Genomic DNA, 22,375 nt, shown 5'->3' on the forward strand with positions numbered 1-22,375 from the left:
TGTTTTTCGATAGCACTGGTTCAACGTCTTTATGAAATATAATTTCTAAAAGGACTAAAATGTGAAAACAATTTGAGCCGGTAGATTTTGCAACTATAATCTAGAGAGCCAGACAAGCTAATGTTCGGTGCTATCTGTTGAATAGTCTCTAATGATGAAGCTATTCTGATGCACAGAGATAGCCTCTACACCATAAGGTAGCAGTATTTATTTATTACATGGAGCTGACGCCTTCTAATAATCAAGTTTTTCGTCTCTATCTCCTCCAGCCTCCTGAGAGTCCTCCTTTACACTATAAGGTAGCAGTATTTATTTATTACACGGAGCTGACGCCCTGCTAATAATCAAGTTTTTCGTCTCTATCTCCTCCAGCCTCCTAAGAGTCCTCCTTGTTTTGTTGTAATTCCATCAGCCTCTTCAGTGTTCAGTGTTCACCCTTCGCCCTTCCTGACCTTCTGTCCACAACCGTATTCTCTTAATGTCGTCTCGCCTTCACGCCCCTGCCGTCTTGTCGGATGCAAAAGATGGAATCACCAGGCATGCATGAAGCTTCTCTCCCTCCAATCATCCTTTAAAGCCCTCCAGCTTGTCCCATCCGTGAGCATTTCAGTTGCCTCGAGATATTGTAGAAGAGACTCACGACCAACACCCCCCTGTGTTATGTAACGTCTTCCCTACCCACCTTCCTCCCCCCTCCTCCAGCTGCGCGTTGTGGAGCTACTCCTGCCCACCAGCACATCCCCCATTTGACAGCTTCCTCCCGCAGACATGTGCTCTAGCTGCCGCTCGCCTCTTCACTGCATCCAATGATACGTTGCACCGCCACTGCAGCCACCCAGCCTTTTTCTTACCCATTCCTGCGCGCCTTGCCAATACTCGAGCGAAAGCAATCCTGTTTTTGCCATCCCAGTGTCACCTCGTGCTTTTTCTGTAGCTTCTCGACTCAAAAGCCGCATCTGACAAACAATGGTACATTCAACAGCTAAGGCCTTGGCTTACTACAGGCAGCAGATATCCCAAACAATGTAACACGGTGACCTTCTCAACATCAACGTCTGTACGTAGATTGCGTTCAGTCTGAACGTTTCCATTCCATGCCAATCGCCAAGTTCTGGAGCCAGACGTCCAAATCAGTGGTAGGCCTGAGGTTCACTTGTGAGACGTGGAGTGGATCTCGTCCTCAAGTTGTGGAAATCATCTTGTAAATATTCTGCATAGAGCCGCTTGGCAAAGCTGGCTTGCTGGCATTACCTGCGGCCTTTGAGACGGTGCTTGTAGCTGACAACGATTTATCTATCTTCAAAGAGACGACGGTACCATGCAGGTAGACGGTTGAAGCTCCATCAAGTTCCAAAGGTTGCACGTAGAGCACGTAGATCCTTCTTCAGCTCCTTCAATACACGTGTTGTCGTCTTCCATCACTAGTTCACTTGCCATTCCCTTGGTGCCGTTCTGATCTTCTCAAGTTACGCATGGGAGCATCTACAACTACGTCCAGCTCATTATAGGATCTCAGAGTCCTGTGCCCAAGCTAGATTTCAAAACCAAACAACACCGACCTTCATGGAGTGTCGGAGCGCCACTCTCATGGCTCCTTATTTCTGGCTGAAACTTGGTGCAGCAGTTGCTTGCTCATGTATCGGGATCTTCTTCGCCTGGAAGTTGCTGATTTTCCTGGTTGAATATTGGTGGATACCTCGTCGGATTAGGAAGATCATGCAGAGACAAGGAGTGACAGGACCGCCACCTCAATTCATGCTAGGCAATCTTCCTGAGAGGGCGAGAATGAGGGAACAAGCGATGCAAGACGACATGCATGGCTTTACACACGATATTGTTGGACGCTTGATGCCTGACTATTTGTACTGGTCAAGCATATATGGTTAGTCATATCCTATCTTTTCGATGGCAAAATGTACGTGCGACCTCTTCGTTTCACTCTATCCTAGCACTTGGAATAGAGACTTCGAGAATAGTAATAGTAATGCGACACTGATATATAGAATCTTGTGGGTAAAAATTCACCAGAGCAGTACTCAGAAGGGCAGAGAGGGGGAAGAATGCGACACTGATATATAGAATGCTTGTGGATAAAAATTCACCAGAGCAGTACTCAGAAGGGCAGAGAGGGGGATGGGCAGGAGGGAACTGATTGGCTCCACCTTTCTAATTACACCCATAATTCACACGTTTTTAAACGGGATCTAGCTAATGTCTTTATGTGCTCAGCAAATCACGAACCTTAGTAGAAAAGTTCTGAATCTTGTGGACGATCCGAACAAAACGTTTACTGTCCCTTATGAAACTTAAGAATCACTGATGTATCAAGAATCATTATTCCAGCTTAAGAGCTCCCGTCGGGTACGACTGCTTCATGGAAAACTTTGCAACATCGTGTCCCTTTGCCTTCTGATGATCGTTGATTGGTTTCGGGACGCAAGCGATTGTTGAATCCGAACGGATTATACAATGTTCTTTAATGTATCTTTAGGCAAGTTGATTGTGGATTTTATATAACATTGACATAGGAACTTGATCATCAGGAAAGCGATTCATATTTTGGTGGGGCGCCGAGCCACGCTTGACAATTTGTGAGCCTGAACACATCAGAGACATTTTATCCTCGAAACACGTTCAATCGCTTGGACGCTCATATCTGCAACGAGAAGGGGTGAACGATTTCATCGGAAAAGGACTATTGATGGCAAACGGAGAAGCTTGGGCACATCAGAGGAGGGTAGTTGCTCCCGCATTCCATCTCGAAAAGCTGAAGGTAAAGCTTGATATTGGCTCTTAAGAATAAAGTTTCCGCTCACCATCGTGCAAGTTCATCGCTACGTTGTTAACTTCTTCAAAAGGACACCTTCTCCACATCGCTGCAGGGACAAGTTCGGCACATGGTTGAGTGCACCTCCCATATGCTGGGTCAATGGGATGAGGTTATAGACAATGGCTTGGGCTCGGCGGAGATTGAAGTTGGGGAACACATGAGTCGGCTTGCAGGAGATATCATAGCACGCACAGAATTCGGCAGCAGTTACGAGAAAGGGAAGAAAATATTTTCCCAGCTGAATGAGCTGCAGAAGCTCTCCACCCAGTCAGGCCGCCAAAAACGACTGCATGCTTACAGGTAATCTCAATTCACTAAAGCAAACTAATTGCCACCTTAAGTATGTGTAACAATGGTTAAGAAGATACTCGTTTCAAGCTAGCAGGGTATATGTGAATTTCGGAGACTTTGCTTGTAACTTCAGATCGCATTATTGATGTGGTTTGTAGAAATTCGCTCCACGGAATGATCCGAACAGTCGCAAAGTTAATGTTTATGTAGTTTTTAGGGGCTGATCAATCTGCATGCTTGCCGGTGAGCTAGTGTAGAATCACCTGGTTATTATGCCTAGAGAGCAGGTTTCAAAGAAATCAACATGCTGTCGGGAATTCACCGGAGATAAGCACGAAGGTGCTGATCAACCGTGATAGCTAATCTAGATACGAGCTGTTGGGTCCTGTTCTCATAGTTTGTATGTCCCGGTTAGGAGTCGCGACTCGCGAGAGGTACTTCAAGCAAGAACATGTCACGGGCCACGGCTCCTCATAAATGACGAGCCTCACTTATACCATTAGAAGGATGATGTAGCGGTGCACGCACGCGCCACGCTACGCATATATCATGATACATGCATGAAATCTGCGAGTGGAGCGTGCGAGCCATGGAAGAACCAGCGTGGAGAAGCATACAGGTTTGTTGGTGGTTCGCTGGAAGGGGTTTGTACTGTGCGTGTGTGACGGCCAGACGGTGTGTCTCTTCGTTGAGCAATGAGCCACCGAGTACGTTTGGTTGGCTTTTCCGTTGATTCAGACACCTTTTTGTCGCAACCGATTCACGTACAGAAGGTTTCTCATCTGATAGGGATACATCCACGTCCCAAGACTGGACGCGGTTGAATCTGTCAATCCTGCCTTTACATAGACTCGCGAAACTGGACAGGAACGAATTCAAAACAAGAAAAAGTCGTTTGAAGCTTGATCACTTTGATAGAGTGATCGTAGAAGCTATTGGTCAAATTGAATATCTAGGCGATCTGCGCGAGGGAGACACTCGGACTCCCGGAGTGTGTCCACAGTCCAACCTCCGTCCGTAATTGGTAATAACGCTCGAAACATGAGCATTGAGCGAGCGCAGCGAATCGGAGCGATTAAAGCAAAGCAGGATGCAATCTGTTGTCTCAACGCAGACCAAGGTACTTTCCGTTTACTCAAAGCTCTTTGCCAAATTGCCAGTTCGAATCGGTTCGATTCTACAGCTCGTCGGTCACTTCTGCTTGCCACTTTTCCTGTACTCATACCCAGAAAGCTGTACACAACGTGCTAATTGATTTCGCCGTGCAATTTCACCGGTGAACTCCGGCATCCAAAGGGCGGTGAATCCTTGCGGTGTGGGTAGAGATTAGTGATAGAGTACTGCAGCGAGTTCGCCATAAGATGACGATGAGTTCTTCCTCCAATGGAACAAAGATTGGGAAGACGATAGGAGTGTGGCAACTTAGGCGCAGCCAAGATGCACGTGCGCATTTGGGTTCGTGCATCTTGGGTGTGTTTCCATGCAGCCAAGATGTGCGCATTTGGGTGGTAAGAGCTTCCCGTGCAAAAATTAGATCCACCTAAAATTTGTGGACGCCTTCCTCGAGAGTCCACACCGCACGTGCATGTGTGGAAACAATCTCTTGAAAGTTACACAACACTCGCCTCATCCCCACCTGCGTGCACACACACACTCGGAAAGCCACAGAGGAATGACATTTTTCATGCCGCTTGTCCTGAGATTGATGAAGCCATTTCGCAAAGGGTCCCTCGACAACCCAAGATTGTCATAGATGAGATTGATCGCTTGGAGGAGGACATAGATCCATTTTGGGATAGCAACGCGGTAGTGTAGTATAAGTGGTCACGATAAGTGTTCACCACTGTAGTGGTTGGTTGCACACTAGGATATTAATTGCCACCAACACGGTGGTTTGCTTCTATTATTACAAGATCAATGGCATGCAATTCATTTGTTTAGGATTTGTGGTCACCCATGGATTTATGGTCATAGCTCGGTGGTTGAAATTTGATAATAGTTAAAGAGAACCACCTAAAGGGGATGCCATAAACAAATAATATTTCACTAGCCCGATGGTTGAAATCTGACAATAGTTACAGAGAACCAGCTTGTTTGTGGGAGCTATTTTCCTTGTGTGCAACCAAGGAAAATGCAATTGGATACCATGACATACCGTCTCCCATTAGATAACTAAAAACAAGCACGATGGTTGTTTGGCATATACTAAAAACAAGCGTGGGATTAATCTATCGTTTGGGATTTACAAAAAGAAGCGCAGTGGTTTTTTGGGACATATGATGAGGATCCAGGTGGCCTTTCTTGCGACACATGATCAGGATCCAGGTGGCTTACAGACTGCACATTCATCGGGGAGACATGTGCATTGATCCCCATGGAGTAATGCTCTAATAAGACTAGATCTCAAGTCATTCACAGCTTGCCTACATAGATCAAAGCCTATGTGTGTTTGGAAAATTGGTAACAACAAAATGCAAATTAAATTTAACTAATTTAAGTACTAAGAAACACTGTAATTTCAACCACCGCGTTGGTCAACAACTAATGTTTATTGAACCACACTGGTGTTTGAGTTGAACTAGCCATGGTTGCATGACGTTCCAACTACCAGGATGGTTTAGTAAAATAACAATATATTATTGTTCTATTCTGAAATATATTACTGTTACTTTCTGTTCAACCACACTGGTTTAGGACAATCACATAACTGGTGTTTGAGCTGACCCAACCACGATTACATGATGTTCCAACGACCAAGTTAGTTTAGGACAATCTCATTAATTCCAAGCCAGCCTGGTTCTAGTGTTTGAGCTGAATCAGCCACACGGTTGCACGATATTCCAACCACCAGACTGGTTCAGGACAATCACATTAAGTCCAAGCCAGCCTAGTAATCTATCCCAAAGCTCAATCACAAACAACCACTGGGCTGGTTCAGGCCACCACTGACCTGTGTTGTAGTAAGAAATGAAACAAATAAACTATCCCAAAGCTCAATCACAAACAACCACCGGGATGGTTTAGGTAACCACTGACCTATGTTGTATCAAGAATGTGTATGATGTGCTCGTCAAACATCTTGCATCCCATACACTTTCTATAGATGTCATTATTTGGAGAAACTTTCAAGAGATGCATGAAGAGTGGAAGCAATGCCTGATCATCCCGATCCGAGTACTCTATGGGCTTCAACACAATGCAAGAAAAGGAGAGACAACCTAAGTGCAGAAGTCATTGCAATAGTGGTGATGTTTTGGCACAAAAATACGAGGTGTTAGTAGGGTTGTCACTCTATGAACTTTAGGGTGCAGGCTAAAGCTTGTGAAGACTCGAGACTGGTATTTACCTGAATGGCCTGATGCTGCTTCTGTGGGGGTTAAAGGTCACTGTGCCTTTACCCCGGTTATGTACAATACTCAAACACATATATAAATGAATGAAAAAGAAGATTAGGGTGGTTCTGCACCCACCAAAACTTGTGTGGCTCTCTGTTTCTCTCTCTCCCTCTTCCGCTCTTGCTTCCGTTGAGAGCACTCTCAACTGGTATCAGAGCTCGGGTGATCTAGCTGAGCGTGCGTGAATGCTTGGAAGCTCAGCAGCTCTATGGGAGGAAGGAGAAGATCTGTGGGAAGCTTTCTGGGTGACTTTACTCACATCCGAGTGTGCAAAGACCTTGAAGGAACCTTTGGAAAATTCACTTTGGCTTTGTAAAGTGGTTTTGAGAGCCTGTTAAGTGGTTTGAAAGAAAAAGTCGTTTTTTGAGCTTTTCCCTGTTCCATTCGATGACGGAGACTCCGTATTGACTTGTAGAGGCAACTATTGCTTACTTTTGGTGTCCACATTACTTCAGGAGCCTGGAAACACCTTCATTCCTGAATCTGGGATCATTTCATTGGATTTCTGAGTCACTGTGTCAGAGTTCCTGCGTTTTTTGCCCGGGTATTGGAACTCAAGTTTGGAGCAACCATTTGCAGATCTGTTAGTTCCGGTGGACTCAAGAGGTCCTAAAACTTCTATGTTGCTCATCATTTGCACTCCGGTGGAGTTTACAGATAGCTCTGTTTCAAAAAACGTTTTTCAGTCCGTGTGTTGGACCTAGTGATTAAGACCACGGTTTCCAAAACCGTCTGTCCCATTGCGTTCTGGACGCCCAAAAACCCCTAGTTTTCAGTTCTTGCATGATTCGGTGGAGGATTTTCAGAGTTATAGATCTCTTTGTATTCGATTTCGTCTCTCTGTTATGCATTTTTCATTCTAAGGTTTTGAAACCTTAGATTTATGCCACATGGCAGTGGATAAGCATTGACTCCCATTTCTCACTCATCGGTTGGGATTTTGGAGTTCTGGCAGAAGAGAGATATTTGCAGATTTTCTTGCTGAGTCCAATTATGTGATGGTGCCCATGTTTTGAGGCATCTCAGGTTCTATTTTCAGTAGTGCTCATTACTGTGGGACTATGATTTCTTGAGCATACCTTATGCAGATCACTCTGGTTGCAGTTTGAGTAGTGTGGCTCATTCGTGGTATGCATTGAGTTGTAGTGGATGATTTATAGGCCATTTGGATGCATTTTGGTCCTTGTTGGATGCGCTGATAGGCCCAAATTGCCTTGTGGGATGTTATTTTTTATGGACGCTTTGCACATGGATGCTATTTTATGCTGAGGGACAGCTTTGACACATTGCTGGTGATGCACTGATAGTGCTATGCTCTCTTGGATGAGATATTATTGATGCATATGCCAGTGGACGGTGTTTATGCTTGAGTCATTTGGCACTTATTAGCATTTTCTTTTGGGCCAGATTTGCTCATATGGATGCATAGTATATGCACATGAGTTAGATGCTTTGAGCTTTCAGTTTTGGTGATATTTCACTCTATTGTGGCATACACATTTGGGTGCACTTGGTAATTGGTGTGATTCTCTCTTGCAGGCACTAGCATTTGGGATTTTGTTTCATTTGCATCATGGCATCCTCTTCCATGCCTGAAAAGGAGTTTTTCAGCATTAAAAAGTTTGATGGGACAAACTTTTCTTTGTGGAAAGAACAAATAAGGGATGTGCTTATTCAAAAGAAGCAGATTAAACCCTTGGCAGGGATTGAAGCTAAGCCTGCAAATATGTCTGAGGATGATTGGAATGAGTTGGATGCATTAGCAAAGTCTACTATTAGACTTCATCTTGCAGAGTCAGTTTATTTCACAGTAGTAAATGAGCAAACTACGGAAGATTTGTGGAAGAAACTGTGTGCCACTTATGAGAAGGAAACTGCCTCTAATAAAGTTTACCTCATGAAGAGGTTGTTTGAGCTGCAAATGAAGGAAGGGGTCTCCATTGCTTCTCACTTGAATGAATTCAATATTATTTTCAGCCAGCTTCAGGCTCAGAAAATGAATTTTGATGCGGAGACTAAGGCAATATTTCTCTTATGTTCATTGCCATCCTCATGGGATACCTTCCGTACAGCTGTCAGTAACTCTGCACCTGGTGGAGTACTGAAATTTGATGATGTCATGGGTAGCTTGTTGGCCGTGGAGATTAGACGGAAGTCTATGGATGGCACCAAGCAGGATGCAGCCTTAAATGTGCAAAGGGGCAGATCACAGTTCAGGGGGAAGTCCCAAGAAAGAGGGAAGTCTCGTAGCAAATCCAGGGCACGGAACATTGAGTGTTACCATTGTGGCAAGAAGGGCCATATGAAAAAGGATTGCTACAAGCTGAAAAGAGAGCAAAAGGATAAGAAAAAGAATGCAAATTGGGGTGCAAATCAAAAGGAAGAGAGTCCAAGGGAGGACAAAGGAAAAGTGAAGATCGAGGAGATCAATGCAGTCACACATGATAGTGACAATGATGCTCTCTTCATGTCTACTTTATCTGCAGAGTTGCTTACCACTTCAGATGATGCATATTCCCAGGATTGGATTTTGGATTCTGGTGCTTCATTCCATGTTACTCCCCATAGGGAATGGTTCTCCACTTATGATAGTGGAAAGACAGGTTGTGTGCATCTTGAAAATGACTATGCATGTGACATAGTGGGAGCAGGTGACATAAAGTTTTCTTTTGCAAATGGGTCTGCATTTGTTTTGAAACATGTGAGACATGTGCCTAAGCTGACCAAGAGTCTTATTTCAGTGGGTCAGCTAGATGATGCTGGTTTTCACACTACTTTTGGCTTTCAGAGTTGGAAAATTCAGAAGGGCTCTATGCTTTTGGCCAGGGGTGCCAACTGTGGGACTTTGTATCCCTTACATGTATCAGGGGTATTTGATCACGTTGTTGCAATAACCGAGCAGCCAAGCACTCCTTTGTGGCATTGCAGGTTGGGGCACATGAGCCAGAATGGAATGAAACTCTTATGCCGTTTGGGTTATGTACCGCATTTGAGTTTCTCTGATTTTGAATTTTGTGAGCACTGTCTCTATGGGAAGCATACTAAATCAGCCCATAAAAGAAGGGGAAAGAAAGAGTTTGAAATGCTTGATTTGGTGCATTCAGACGTATGTGGTCCCATGCCTACACGGTCATTAGGCGAGGCTGAATACTATGTGACATTCATTGATGATGCAACTAGGAAAGTGTGGGCTTATGCTATAGCTCGGAAGAGTGATGTGTTCCAGGTATTTCAAAAATGGCTGGCCTTGGTTGAGAATCAGTCAGGTAGAACGCTTAAATGCCTACGGACTGACAATGGTGGAGAGCATCTCTCTCATGACTTTCAGCATTTCTGTGATACACGTGGTATTAAGAGGGAGCTCACATCCCCTTGTACTCCAGAGCAAAATCCAGTTGCAGAAAAGATGAACCGTACCATTCAAGAAAGGTTGCAATGCATGCTTTCCAATGCAAGTCTTTCTAGTGGTTTTTGGGCTGAGGCAATGAAGACTGCAGTGCATGTGATCAATAGATCACATAGTAAGAGTTTGGATGGTGGTATTCCTGAAGAGGCATGGAGTGGCAAGAAGCCCTCTTACTCTCATTTGCGTATATTTGGGTGTGAGGCATATGCACATGTGCCAAAAGAGCTTCGAAAGAAGCTAGATCCTAAGTCTAGGAAATGCATCTTTCTGGGTTATGGTGAAAGTGGAGAGATGGGATATCGTCTCTGGGATCCAGAAGCTAAGAAGATCATACGTAGCCATGATGTAGTCTTCAATGAGAAGAAAATGCATAAGGCACCCATGAGGGATGTGGAAATGAGGAAAATCACTTTCCAGGATGTGAATCCACCTGCATATGTTGATAGACAGCAAGCTGTCCATGCACCAAATGTGCAAGAAATGGTACCACCAAGTACTCCCACAGGTATACAATCAAGGGTAGATGATGGATCATCTATTGGTGGAAATGATGAGCCAAATGTGGCTGATATGCAGGTGGGACAGCAAGCTAAAATGCCCTTGAGAAGATCATCTAGAGTGTCTAGACCGCTTGATAGGTTTGTTCCAGGGGTAGACTATGTGATGCTTACTGATTGCAGGGAGCCTTCTTGCTACAGAGAGGCTATGATGCGTGAGGATAAACGCAAGTGGGAGTATGCTATGCAATCAGAGATGAGTTCACTTATGAAGAATAAGACTTGGGACTTGGTTTCTTTGCCACATGGAAAGAAAGCATTGCCATGTAAATGGGTCTACAAAATGAAGGTCACAGGTGATGATGTGCCTAGGTACAAGGCCCGTTTGGTTGCTAAAGGGTTCAAGCAAGAGAAGGGTGTGGACTTTGATGAGATATTCTCTCCGGTTGTAAAGATGACCACACTTAGATGCATGCTTGGACTAGTGGCAGTAGAGGATATGGAGCTTATGCAAATGGATGTCAAGACAGCTTTCTTGCATGGGGATTTGTATGAGGAAATTTACATGGTGCAGTCGGAAGGCTTTGAAGAAAAGGGCAAAGAGCATTTAGTTTGCAAGCTAAAGAAGAGTCTCTATGGTCTTAAGCAAGCACCCAAAAAATGGTATCAGAAGTTTGATGCTTTCATTTGGTCCCAGGGTTTTAGAAGGAGTGAAATTGATCACTGCCTCTACACTAAAAGGGCTAAGGATAATAGCCTGATAATCTTGGCACTATATGTGGATGATATGCTATTGGCTAGCAAGAATACTTATGAGCTAGATGCATTAAAGGCCAAGTTGCATGAGGCTTTTGATATGAAGGATTTGGGACTTACAGGTCATATTCTTGGTATGCGCATCACGCGTGATAAGAGTAGGAAACTCCTTTGGCTTTCACAAAAAGAGTATGTTACAAAAGTATTGCAACTATGGAGGGGGGGAAGGCAGTGAGTACTCCATTGCCTCCATATGTGAAACTGAGTCATACAGATAGTCCCAAATCAGCTGAGGAAAGGGCCATGATGGCCAAGGTTCCTTATGCATCAGCAGTTGGGAGTCTTATGTATGCTATGATAGCTACTAGACCAGACATTGCATTTGCAGTGGGAGTTGTTAGCCGATATATGGCTAATCCAAGAAAGAGGCATTGGGAGGCAGTTAAGTGCATCATGAGGTACATGAAGGGTACCAAGGAGATGTGCATTTGCTTTGGTAGAGGAGACATGCGTGTACTTGGGTACACAGATTCAGACTATGCAGGGCATGTGGATAGTAGGAGATCCACTTCTGGTTGTGTTCACCTTTGCAGGTGGTGCAGTGTCATGTATGTCTCGTGCACAGAAGTGCGTTGCTTTGTCTACCACAGAGGCTGAGTATGTTGCAGCCACAGAGTAAACTACCCTTTCTCTAGTTTGTTGATAGCTTTTTCTTACACTCATAACATCCACACTTTAATAGAGGTATATAGAAGATTCTGATAACATTGGAAAATTGTCATCAAATTTTCCTTTACAGAGGTAGATTTATTAGAATCCTCTTTTAGTAAAAGTGATAACTTTTTGTTATTTCTCTTCCTCATAATAAGCTTGAATGTTTCCTTAGTAGCCCTATCAAATTTACTAGTCCACCAATTTCTAAAGTAGACTTTAGATTCAATCGATCTACGTTGCTCCTAAATTTTGAGCTCCCTTTTGGCTTTTCTAAGCTCCTCCTATGCATATAGGTCACCTTCATACCCTTAATAGACTATCTTATTTTGTCCATCTTGGCTAGAATCTAGATAGTGACTCACCTATGGGTCAGCATTATGTTTGGATGGGCATCTAGAAGGCAATGGGACCTATCTACTAACTATAACCATGGACTACTACTATATATTTTCAAATAGAGGGTTTAGTGTTGAAGAGCGTTTTTCTTTTCAAGACCTCTCTTCCAAACAAACCAAGTACCATATATATTTTAGAGGAAATATCATGATGTTTTACACTATGATCTTCCATATACTTATGCCTAGTATAATGCAGTCTACTTTATTTTTTGGTTACACTTTTCAAAAAGTGGCTATAAGTCAAATCATTGGTGATATATTTTATTTTGGAGCCGTATTTTCACCCAAAAATCCTTGGAGGGGCCAAATGTTTTTCAAATTTGCAAAAGAACTTCAAAAAAGTATACATTAGTGTGGAGGATACTAATTTCCATACCAAGGCAATGATTCCTATAGGCATTTGACAAGCTAGGTTGATGCATTCTCCATGCGTGGGACTTCTGTGGTATGGAATACTAGAAATGCTAAGGGGTGGGATGATATGGCGAGTTCCAAAGGAAGCACTTAGTTGTTTGGTTCTTAGTTTGTGGTTAGTGAAGATGATATTGGTAGAGTAGACTTAGGGTAGGAGTCATCGCAATGGTATCAAAGGATATCTTCACTTGGAGAACCATATTGGAATGAAGAGTTCCCTTGATCCATGATATGGCTATGTTTTTTTGGTCATAGTTTGCTTTGAGAAATTGTCATGATGCCTTTTGGTTTCTTAATCCAAGTAAAACTCTAGGTAGAGGGAGGAAATTATGTTATGTGAGTATAGAGAAAGCTTAAAAGGAAGATAAAGCCTTACAAATGTGTCTTTCATAAGCTTTCAAAATGAAAATTTATCTAGAACTTCTTAATAGTGCATCCCCCATGGCATAGTCTATCCCTTAGTAATGGTACCTAGAACTTTAGTATATAGTCATGGCAAACTCCTATATAAAGATTGAAATTTGAGCGAAGATCAAAGAGACCACACTCTACACACTAGGACAAGCTCTTTGATTATGATTTCTCCAACATCCCCCCTCGATCAGAGTGAAGAGTGTGAGACCCAACATGCAAGGAGTAGACCGATCCCCCCTCCACCACAATAATACAAAGAGCAAGTCCAAATATCCAACACCTCTCGTGTGACAGTGACATCTGAACTACGTTGGCAATATAATCATACAAAGTAAAAGACAATACAATCATTTTTGGGAGACAACCTAGGGTAGAGTACCCTTATTTACTCCAAATACATTCATTTTAGAGTGACTACTCAAGGCAAAGAACCTTTATTACTCAATACGAACACACAGATAGAAGGGGGCCTAAAAGACCCAAACATCATCATCCTCCTCAATGGAGAGGCATGAGACTTCAGCTGTAAGCACATGGATCTCTTGAGGTGCCTCTTCTGGTAGTTAGTCTTCTGCGATCAAGTTGGCATCATGATCATCTTGCTCTTTAGCATTTTGCTTGAAGTAGTTTGCTACAATGTGACCTTTTCGTTTACAAAACTTGTGAATAATATTTTTATTAGTCTTCCATTTACTTGTGGAAGCATATGCCTAATCCAACAGGAGAGGTTTCATGGGGTTCCTTATTGCGATGAATCACGATCTTTTTCAATAAGTAGAGCCACCATATCATCAAATGTGGTAGTGGCAATCCTTAGAACTTCAAGGGTTTATTTAAACTGAGAAACTGTTAGATATGCTCAATGCCCCACCCTCCTAGTAACCACCAGTGGTTCAAGGTGCTCAAGTTGTAAGGCCCCCATATGAGAAGCAGCCATGTGTGAGCCCGGGACACTGGATGGATCCTGACTTGCATGTCAAATGAGGTCTATCAATGAGACTGTTGATGGTAGAAAGGTGATTGTATGGGAGCCCCTTATTCTTGCTGGGGCTTGGGGGCCAGCTAGCTCCTAGCTGGGGAGTCCCTGGGGGGTCCCTGGGGGGCCAGCGGCCACCTTGGTGGGGGTTCGGGGGTGGGAGTCCCCGAGGCGACGATATAGAGAATATTCCATGGATGACTAGTCAGTTCCACCGACTAGGTTGACTGGTCGGCTCCATCGACTAGGTTGACTGGTCAACTCCACTGACTATGTTGATCCGACTACCGCCCTCATAGGTATAAAGAGGTGACCTCCCCAGTCCATTGTATCATATTAGTTTAGATCAGATTAGATCTTCCAGTTAGTAGCTCTTCACCTAGTATCTGTCTAGATCGCCATTTAAGCTCCACTGTGAAAGCGCATGGGTGGACGGAGCCATCATCTATACTACATCAATATTGAAGGAAAAGTTTGTTCCTCTCCAATTTGCTATGTACTCTCTATTCTTTTTTCGGTTTCTGTTCCGCTGCGCCATGTAATTTAACAAAAACCCCTTTCATACTATTCATAAGGATAGCCATCTCGTCCTCATCATCAAGTGGGCATTTCAAACTTGAGAGCTGTTGGACAAGAGATTGCATTTTTGCCAAGTGATCACTTAACGGATCATTATCTTGCATTTTCAATTTGTAGAATTTGAGTTTCAAAAAACTTTTGAATTAGTGATCTTATTACCAAAAAACCTCTTGAGACAATCCCATACCGCCTTAGCTGTTGCCTTGAAGTCAACATAGTGAATGAATGTATCTGCTAGACAAAGACCAATAAGAGCAATGGCTTTATCATTATGCTACTTCCGTAGCTTGAGATTGTGGATGAAGCATAGAGTTCTTCATTCAATCATAACTCCTCCTCGCATTTAAGCAGCAGCTGCATTCTTGTTTGCCAGATTGGGAGTCCTTGCCCTTTGAACTTTTCCACAAACAATGAAGTGGATGATAATAAAAGTGCCATATGCAAGCTTTGTCAAAAAATCGATGATGAATAGCTGGGCTGTAGAAGATCCACCAATTATGAGCTGTATAGCAGTTTGATGTAGAACCGCAAGACATTGCGGGGCAGAGTAGTGACATAGTCTAGCAGGGAATTGACAGGCGGTAGTTTCCACGGGCTATGCACGCTGTTGGGAAAATGTATCTGTTCATTCTACCATCTCTTTATGGCGGCAACTCTAGGCGCAGGAAACTTCAAATCATTGGATGTTTGCAGCTCCAAGAAATTTGGGCAGTAAGGAGTAATCAACGCAGGTAGTGGGCAGGAGAAGAAACGCAAGGTGGCAACTCGGCAGTAGGGTAGTGAGCAGTGAAGGTCAGTGCAGCAATGGGAAGCATTTATCTGTGGAGCTTGGCGAAGCTATGCGGCTACAGCACGCTGGTGTTTTGCAGGCCGGAGCTGATGGTGGAGAACATAGGTGGTAGCAAGGTGACGAATTTGCAGCAGCAGTAGTAGGCGGTAATCCCTTGCAAATGAACATCATAGGCAGCAACTTGTGGGTGATGTAGATCAGCTCCAACAGCTCTAAAAACGAATTTGCTAAGATCTCCTCAATGGCAGCTCATGGAGAGGTTAAGGCTGAAGGAGAAGGGCCGCATCTTAGGGAGAAGGTAGCTTCCGTTTCTGGGCTACCTCACTCCTAAGGTTTGCCCAAGGAAGGGAAAGTTAGAAATGGGACATAGCTCTAATACCACATGAAGGAATGGGAAGATGGTGGAAAGGAGGCAAGGGAGCTAGAAGGAAACATAACTTGAAATATAAATGAAAGGAAATGGAAATGGAAAGAAAGGCAAGAACCAAAGGAAATCAATTACATGACCAAAAGCTGCACTTGAGTTGTTTGATGTTACAAGTGAAAGTACAACACTGATATAGAGTGGACACACACACTCAAGTACCATATGTATATGGCATAGCTCCCAAGATGCCACAAGCACTCTCACACACAAAGACTCATGAATTGGTTCCTAGTACACACCAGGACACACTCTTTGACTATGATTTCCAACACTATTCACGTTAAGCATTGCATCAAGTGCCTTGAAGCTAGATCTAGACTAGCAGATTGGTTAGTAGCTTGCATGGATTTTGTTAGACTATAGTAGCTCTACATGGATTAGTATGATAGAACCGCAGTTAGAGGGCCATTCATCAACTAGCATTTTAAACTGAGTCAATTCAAATTTCAAAGTTTTGAATGAATTTAGATTTTATAGTAGCATCTTTCTTGCTGTGGGGCTCTAATGTATAGGAACCAAGGTTGAGTGATTTGAAAGCTTCAAGGTTGTAGACTCCTCTGATTGGGTTATGACATCACACTCTAAGATCACTCAACAAAGACATAATGCTCTGAGCCTCAGATTGTAATGAATGATCTAGTTTAATTCTTGACCTTCTCTAGTTTAATTCTAGATCTTTTCTTCATCCATTCAATAAGTTCATTCTTGAAAAGAACATGAAAATTTGATAGGAATTTAGTTTTTGGTAACATACCTCATACATGCACAAGATTTGCATGGCTAAAATTACAAACATCCAAGAGCCTCTGTAAGTTTATTTGGAGATGGAGGAAGAAGAAGAGGATACTACAATTACGAATCTCAAAGGGAAAGTTCAACAATTAAGAGACATGATTCGCTTGTAAATCAAATACAAGATGTCCTTGGGAAACCCTCTTTTGTCCTTTAGATGTTTGATGGGTAGAAAAAGGGGGAGCATGCAGAGAATGTAGATTTATGGTTGAATCAATGAGCAAGTTGCTTTGACTTGTATAATTTTTATGATGAGAGGAGATGAACTATTGTGTAGGGATATTTAATAGGCAAATCTTTTACATGGTGGCAATATTTGAAAACAAAACACCTAACATGGGATGAAAATTAAGAAATCTTTAGTATAGAGTTCATTGATCACTTGCAACTGAACTCTCAAGTTTTGGGTCTTATTTCCAATAGCTTTAAGACTTGATTATAACTAACAATTCACAACATGTTTATAAGAGGGCTTTAGTCAGATTATAAAAATGAAGTCCATTGGAATAAAATTTAATATCTAGAAGATGCAATATAGTTTGCAAAGATGTATGATGACATGATTGCGGTGGCTTGCCAACCCTCTAAGCCCTGATAGAGAAGAAGAAAGGAGGTTCTAAGAAGAAAGAAAAGTTTTTCTCTACCATTACAAAAAACAATTTGATCTATACATTCGAAGAAAAGAATTGAGATCTTACAAAGTTGGCCAAGCTTGCGAAGAAGGTTTATGTATGGTCCCCACTTGGCCAAACTCTTCATCGACATCGTCCTTGGCTCTTTTTATGTGCAACATGGCCAAACTTCCCTATGAAGATTAAGGCAACTTCTAGATGATGGAAACCACAAATGAATCATTGATTTTCTTTATTGAAAATTTTCATTTGAAATATACCTATTGTTGTGATTTGAACTTGTTACTTTTGACCTAATGAATACGTTTAAATCAATTTGGAAAAATCTTCGGTCATGAAGTATTTTTTTTAATCAAACCCAAGGTCTACTCATAATTTATTGATCATAATTTGGTGTAGAGACTCTAAATCCCAACAACATTTAGTAACCAATCATACAGAGCACACATAGTGTTAGGTGTAGGATGAGTTTGGGATACAAAGATTCTGCATCTTCCTTTATAGAGTCAAGACTAGAAGAAGAGTTAGTTACCTATCTTGTAATGAATGTAGATATGGTAGATTTATGTTGGGGATATAATTATTCTGTAACAAGAGTGATACTTTGAAGATTGTTGGAAAAAGTTTGCCAATCATTTTGTTCAGAGTGGCCTTGCTTGTATATGTTCAAAATTGATGAACCCTCTTTGAATATAAATATAATTGTTTTAGAAGTATTTAATACATGAGATAGATGAGATGATGCAAATTTTGGCAAAGGATAAAGAATGATTACGTTATGGATTACCAATTGCTTGCAGTGTTGACCATGAAATTACCTTATGAATCCTTGTACTGATTATCCTCTCCCCCCCCTCTTTGCGTCGACCCCCTCTCCCTTGATTACACACGAGCACATGCACACACACATGCACACATGCACGCATGCACCCACACCCTCACCCTCATGCATGCACGCACACACATGTATATACACATACATACAATTAATGTAGGTAACAGTCCTAGTCAGTGGTGAAGAAGGTGAAGATGATTCAAGAGGAATTAATAGGGATCCCGACTCCATCCTGGATTGTAGATCCTGTATCACTTCTCCCCGATCTCACACAGGAAGAAGCCACTGCTTATCCCAGTCCTAAGCATCGAGCAAGTAATATCCAATCCCAACCGAGGCTTGTCTATTCCAATGAAACACTTTATTCGATATTGAAGATACCATACTCATCCCCTTGTTGTATGTTCATGTGTGTGTGTGTACATATATTTGAATCTCTGTATATATATGATGTATGTGTGTATATATATTTGAATCTATGTATATGTATTATCTATGTATGATTTATCTATGTATATCTATCTATCTATCTATCTATGTATCTATATCTATCTATCTATCTATCTATGTATCTATGTATATCTATCTATCTATTTATCTATATATATTTGAATCTCTGTATATATATTATCCATGTGTATATATATTTGAATATCTGTATATATATATTATATGTGTGTGTACATATATTTGGATCTCTGTATATCTATCTGTCTATATATCTATATCTATCTTGTATCTTTGTATATGTATGTATCTATGTATCTATGTATACATAGCTTCTTACGTCTCTTATCTTGCTAGCTAGGACTAGCTAGCTGAGGGTTTGGCAATGGGAACTCTTCTTACGGGCTGCTTAAGGGAGAAATGGCAGCAACTTGACGGGTGTTTTTCCCTCTGCACTTTTGGAAACTCGTATCCAAGATAGAAACAGAAGAAAAACACAGCATACAGCGAAGAAAATGTAGGGTTGAGCGCCTATTTAAGATCTATTTCCCTCTTGACATAAGCCCGTTACTCTTGTTAATTTGAAGTAGGACGTTTCAAGCATGAAAAGGTTGCAGGGAAGGTGCCCTGGGAGGAGCTTCCTCCATCATAGGCGTACAGCGGTAGTCGTGGCTCGGGCGCTTGTAATGGAGGAAGTCCCCTTCTCAAACTGGGAGCTTCGAGGCTGAAAGCTACCAAGGGGCAGTCATTCTTACGGTAGATAATAGAATATTATTGTAACTCCAAAACATTAGCTTAGCTAACCTCACAACGGCCGAGTCAGTTAGTCTGTTACAGCAAACTGTAGTCTTTATAATTCAGCCTCTTGGCTCTCATCAATCAATCTCTTCAGGCCTTCTTAGTCGACTCGTCTTCTGCGCATTCGTCTCTTTAGCTCGAGCTTTCTTTTCTTGCATTGTTTCCTTTTTCCTTCAGTAGAGAGAGAGACCACCGGACTACCTGTTTGGCAGGTTTGGCCGGTACTTGGTGAGCCACAGCAGGCGTGTAACAGCGTCATTGATCAATAGTTTGGTCGATGGTTTCTGTCAGCTCACCATCATGCAAAAGCAGTTGTAGGTTATTGGGTTTCGGCCTGATGAATGGATAGCTGTTTTGATGTTTCATGCGCATATTACAATGCATTACGTGCGATCGATTCTTCTCAGTTATTGGGTGTCCTGATGAATGGATAGCTGCTGTGATATTGTTTAATGCGCAGATTACAATGCATTACGTGCGATCGATTTTTCTCATGAATTGCGATGCATAACTTGCAAAATTAGGTGCATCTTCTCGAGTCTAGCGTAGAGATCATTGATCTCTCTCGTTGATTAAGGATCAGGAGCCTGCTCATGCACGCAGATTGTTCCCTTGTTAATTCTTGCGAGAAACAGCAATGCACAACGTTCAAGATTGCAGATGTATCTGGTCAAGTCTGGTGCTCTATAGATTGCTCATTCTTGTGTTCTCTAGTTGATTGTTGTGAGAAATTGCAATGCAGGATCCAGATATTGAAGAAGGAAGTGGAAACATCGCTGCTCGCCATCATCCAGGCTCGCAGGGACTCGCTGAAGCTGGGCAGCAGCCCCTCCTATGGCCACGATCTATTGGGTCTCATGCTGTCCGAGATTGACGCCGCTCGCAAAGAGGAACGTCGGTTCCGATATACATCACAGCAGCTTATGGATGAATGCAAGACCTTCTTCTTTACCGGGCACGATACCACGTCCATCCTCTTAACCTGGACCATCATGCTACTTGCTGCCAATCCCGTGTGGCAAGAGCGTGCTCGGGAAGAGCTGCTGAATGTTTGCAAAGGTAGCCTTCCTGAGGCGGATGTCCTCTGCCAGTTGAAAGTGGTGAGTAATTGAGCGGCTGTCACGTTCTTAAACATAGCTTTGCTGCAGATCTCTGTTCAATTCTATCCTATGTGAGGTTCTTAAGTGTACACTGTCACCTATGTGCAGCTGGGCATGATCCTATACGAATCGCTGCGCCTCTACACTCCGGCAACTCTCCTCGCAAAGCAGGCGTTCTCAGACATAAAAATAGGAGATCTACTCATTCCAAAAGGCCTATCGTTATGGGTGCCCGTTCTGGCAATTCATCACGACGAGAACGTCTGGGGCAAGGATGCGAACGAGTTCAAACCGGAGCGATTTGCAGAAGGCGGGGCTAAAGCTTCCAATCATCCGATGGGCTTTCTGCCTTTCTCCTTCGGACCGAGGAACTGCGTCGGCCAGAACTTCGCAATCATAGAGGCGAAGGTGGTGTTGGCGATGATACTTTCTCGCTTCCGGTTCCATCTTTCACCAAACTACAGGCATGCACCTGTGTTTGTACTCACACTCAAGCCGAAGCACGGTGTTCCTATAATCCTTCAAGGCTTGTAGCAGACTCACTGAGAGGATGTTCTCATGATGTAATTAATGATCATCAATATATACTACACATGCACACGTAGACTTGTAAATGAGAAGAGGGGGTGAGGTGTGCAGTGCTAAAATGGCGAAGCTCAAGCATTATAGTTTTATAGTGCGTCTCTTATATATCTCTTCTTTACTTGCTAGCAAGATGAGCAGTTATTTAACACTAACGTGGAATTTCCCATTTCACTTCCATTTTTAATTGGCCTGCCCTCTTGGTAGGTTCTAGTTTTGCAAAGCTAAAAATCCTGATTATTTTCATTTGTTGGGGTGAGAATTTTCTATTGGTTGCTAGCAACTTTGGCAGGTATTTATGACTTTGGTACAAAGGTGATTGGTCCAAGTATGCTCCTTGTAAGAGGCTTTAATGCATGCATTTAGTGACTTCCTCCTCTCTCTCTCTCTCTCTCTCTTCTTCTCTCTCCTCTCTCCCCTTTCTCTTCTCCTTTTCTCTCTCCTCTCTCTCTCTCTCTCTCTCTCTCTCTCTCTCTCTCTCTCTTCTTCTCTCTCCCCTCTTCCCTTTCTCTTCTCCTTTTCTCTCTCCTTTCTCTCTCTCTCTCTCTCTCTCTCTCTCTCTCTCTCTCAGCAAGTCCCCCTGCTCCCCCCCCCTTTCTCTCTCTCTCTCTCTCTTTCTCTCTCTCTCTCTCTCTCAAATTGATCTTGACTTTTGGACCATTTGCATTTACTACTCTTTGTATACTCCTTCCTTTTCATGCCTCCAATTTTATGCTCTCTCTTAAGCATTTCACTCACCCATAGGGAGGCCTAATGAATGATAGATATATATCATTCACCTTGTTACTAATGTACCACTTTGTTCCATCTATATGTTACGTTAAAGTTAACAAATTGATCTCCATTTGTTTTTCCATCCTTTCAAGCTCCAATGGTTTTCACAAAAATTGTATGGGTTGTTTTTCGAAGCTTTTCTCATATGAAATCCCCTATAAGTAGGCTTTTGAAGATGTTTGTGAAGAAAACACATTTAACTCAACCTTAAGAGTTCACTATTAAAAAACTATCAATAGTACATCCATTTAAAGGATCACCTTAGGATCAGGTTTTATCCAAGTATTTAGACTTTTATAAGTTCCAAGAGGGATTATTACCTTTATTTACATATCCCTTTTAGCGACGAATGAAAACACTATTTTACCTATTCCTTAGTAACCCCTCAAGCCATAATCCTAGTAGAATGTTCCTTAAGTCAAGTACTTGAGAAAATTTGATGGTTGCATATTAAAAACAGGATTAAGAGGGGTAGAAGGGGGGAATGCTAGGAAGTAATCATATATTTTATAGAAAAATGTTGAGAGG

General features: G+C 42.4%; 1 protein-coding gene across 1 annotated transcript; it reads left to right on the forward strand.

Moving 5' to 3' along the window:
* Positions 1 to 1,284: 1,284 nt before the first annotated feature.
* Positions 1,285 to 21,140, forward strand: LOC147899176 (cytokinin hydroxylase-like). Its single transcript, XM_087378478.1, has 5 exons — positions 1,285 to 1,882; positions 2,544 to 2,773; positions 2,883 to 3,130; positions 20,134 to 20,491; positions 20,600 to 21,140. The coding sequence occupies exons 1-5, from the start codon at positions 1,564 to 1,566 to the stop codon at positions 21,023 to 21,025; spliced, it is 1,581 nt and encodes a 526-aa protein (XP_087234604.1). The 5' UTR covers positions 1,285 to 1,563; the 3' UTR covers positions 21,026 to 21,140.
* The last annotated feature ends 1,235 nt before the right edge of the window (positions 21,141 to 22,375 follow it).

This window comes from Dipteris shenzhenensis, chromosome 8 (genome assembly GCF_047967505.1).
Source record: "Dipteris shenzhenensis isolate YYH24624 ecotype China chromosome 8, Dip_SZ_1.0, whole genome shotgun sequence".
In the NCBI taxonomy this organism is placed as follows: domain Eukaryota; kingdom Viridiplantae; phylum Streptophyta; class Polypodiopsida; order Gleicheniales; family Dipteridaceae; genus Dipteris; species Dipteris shenzhenensis.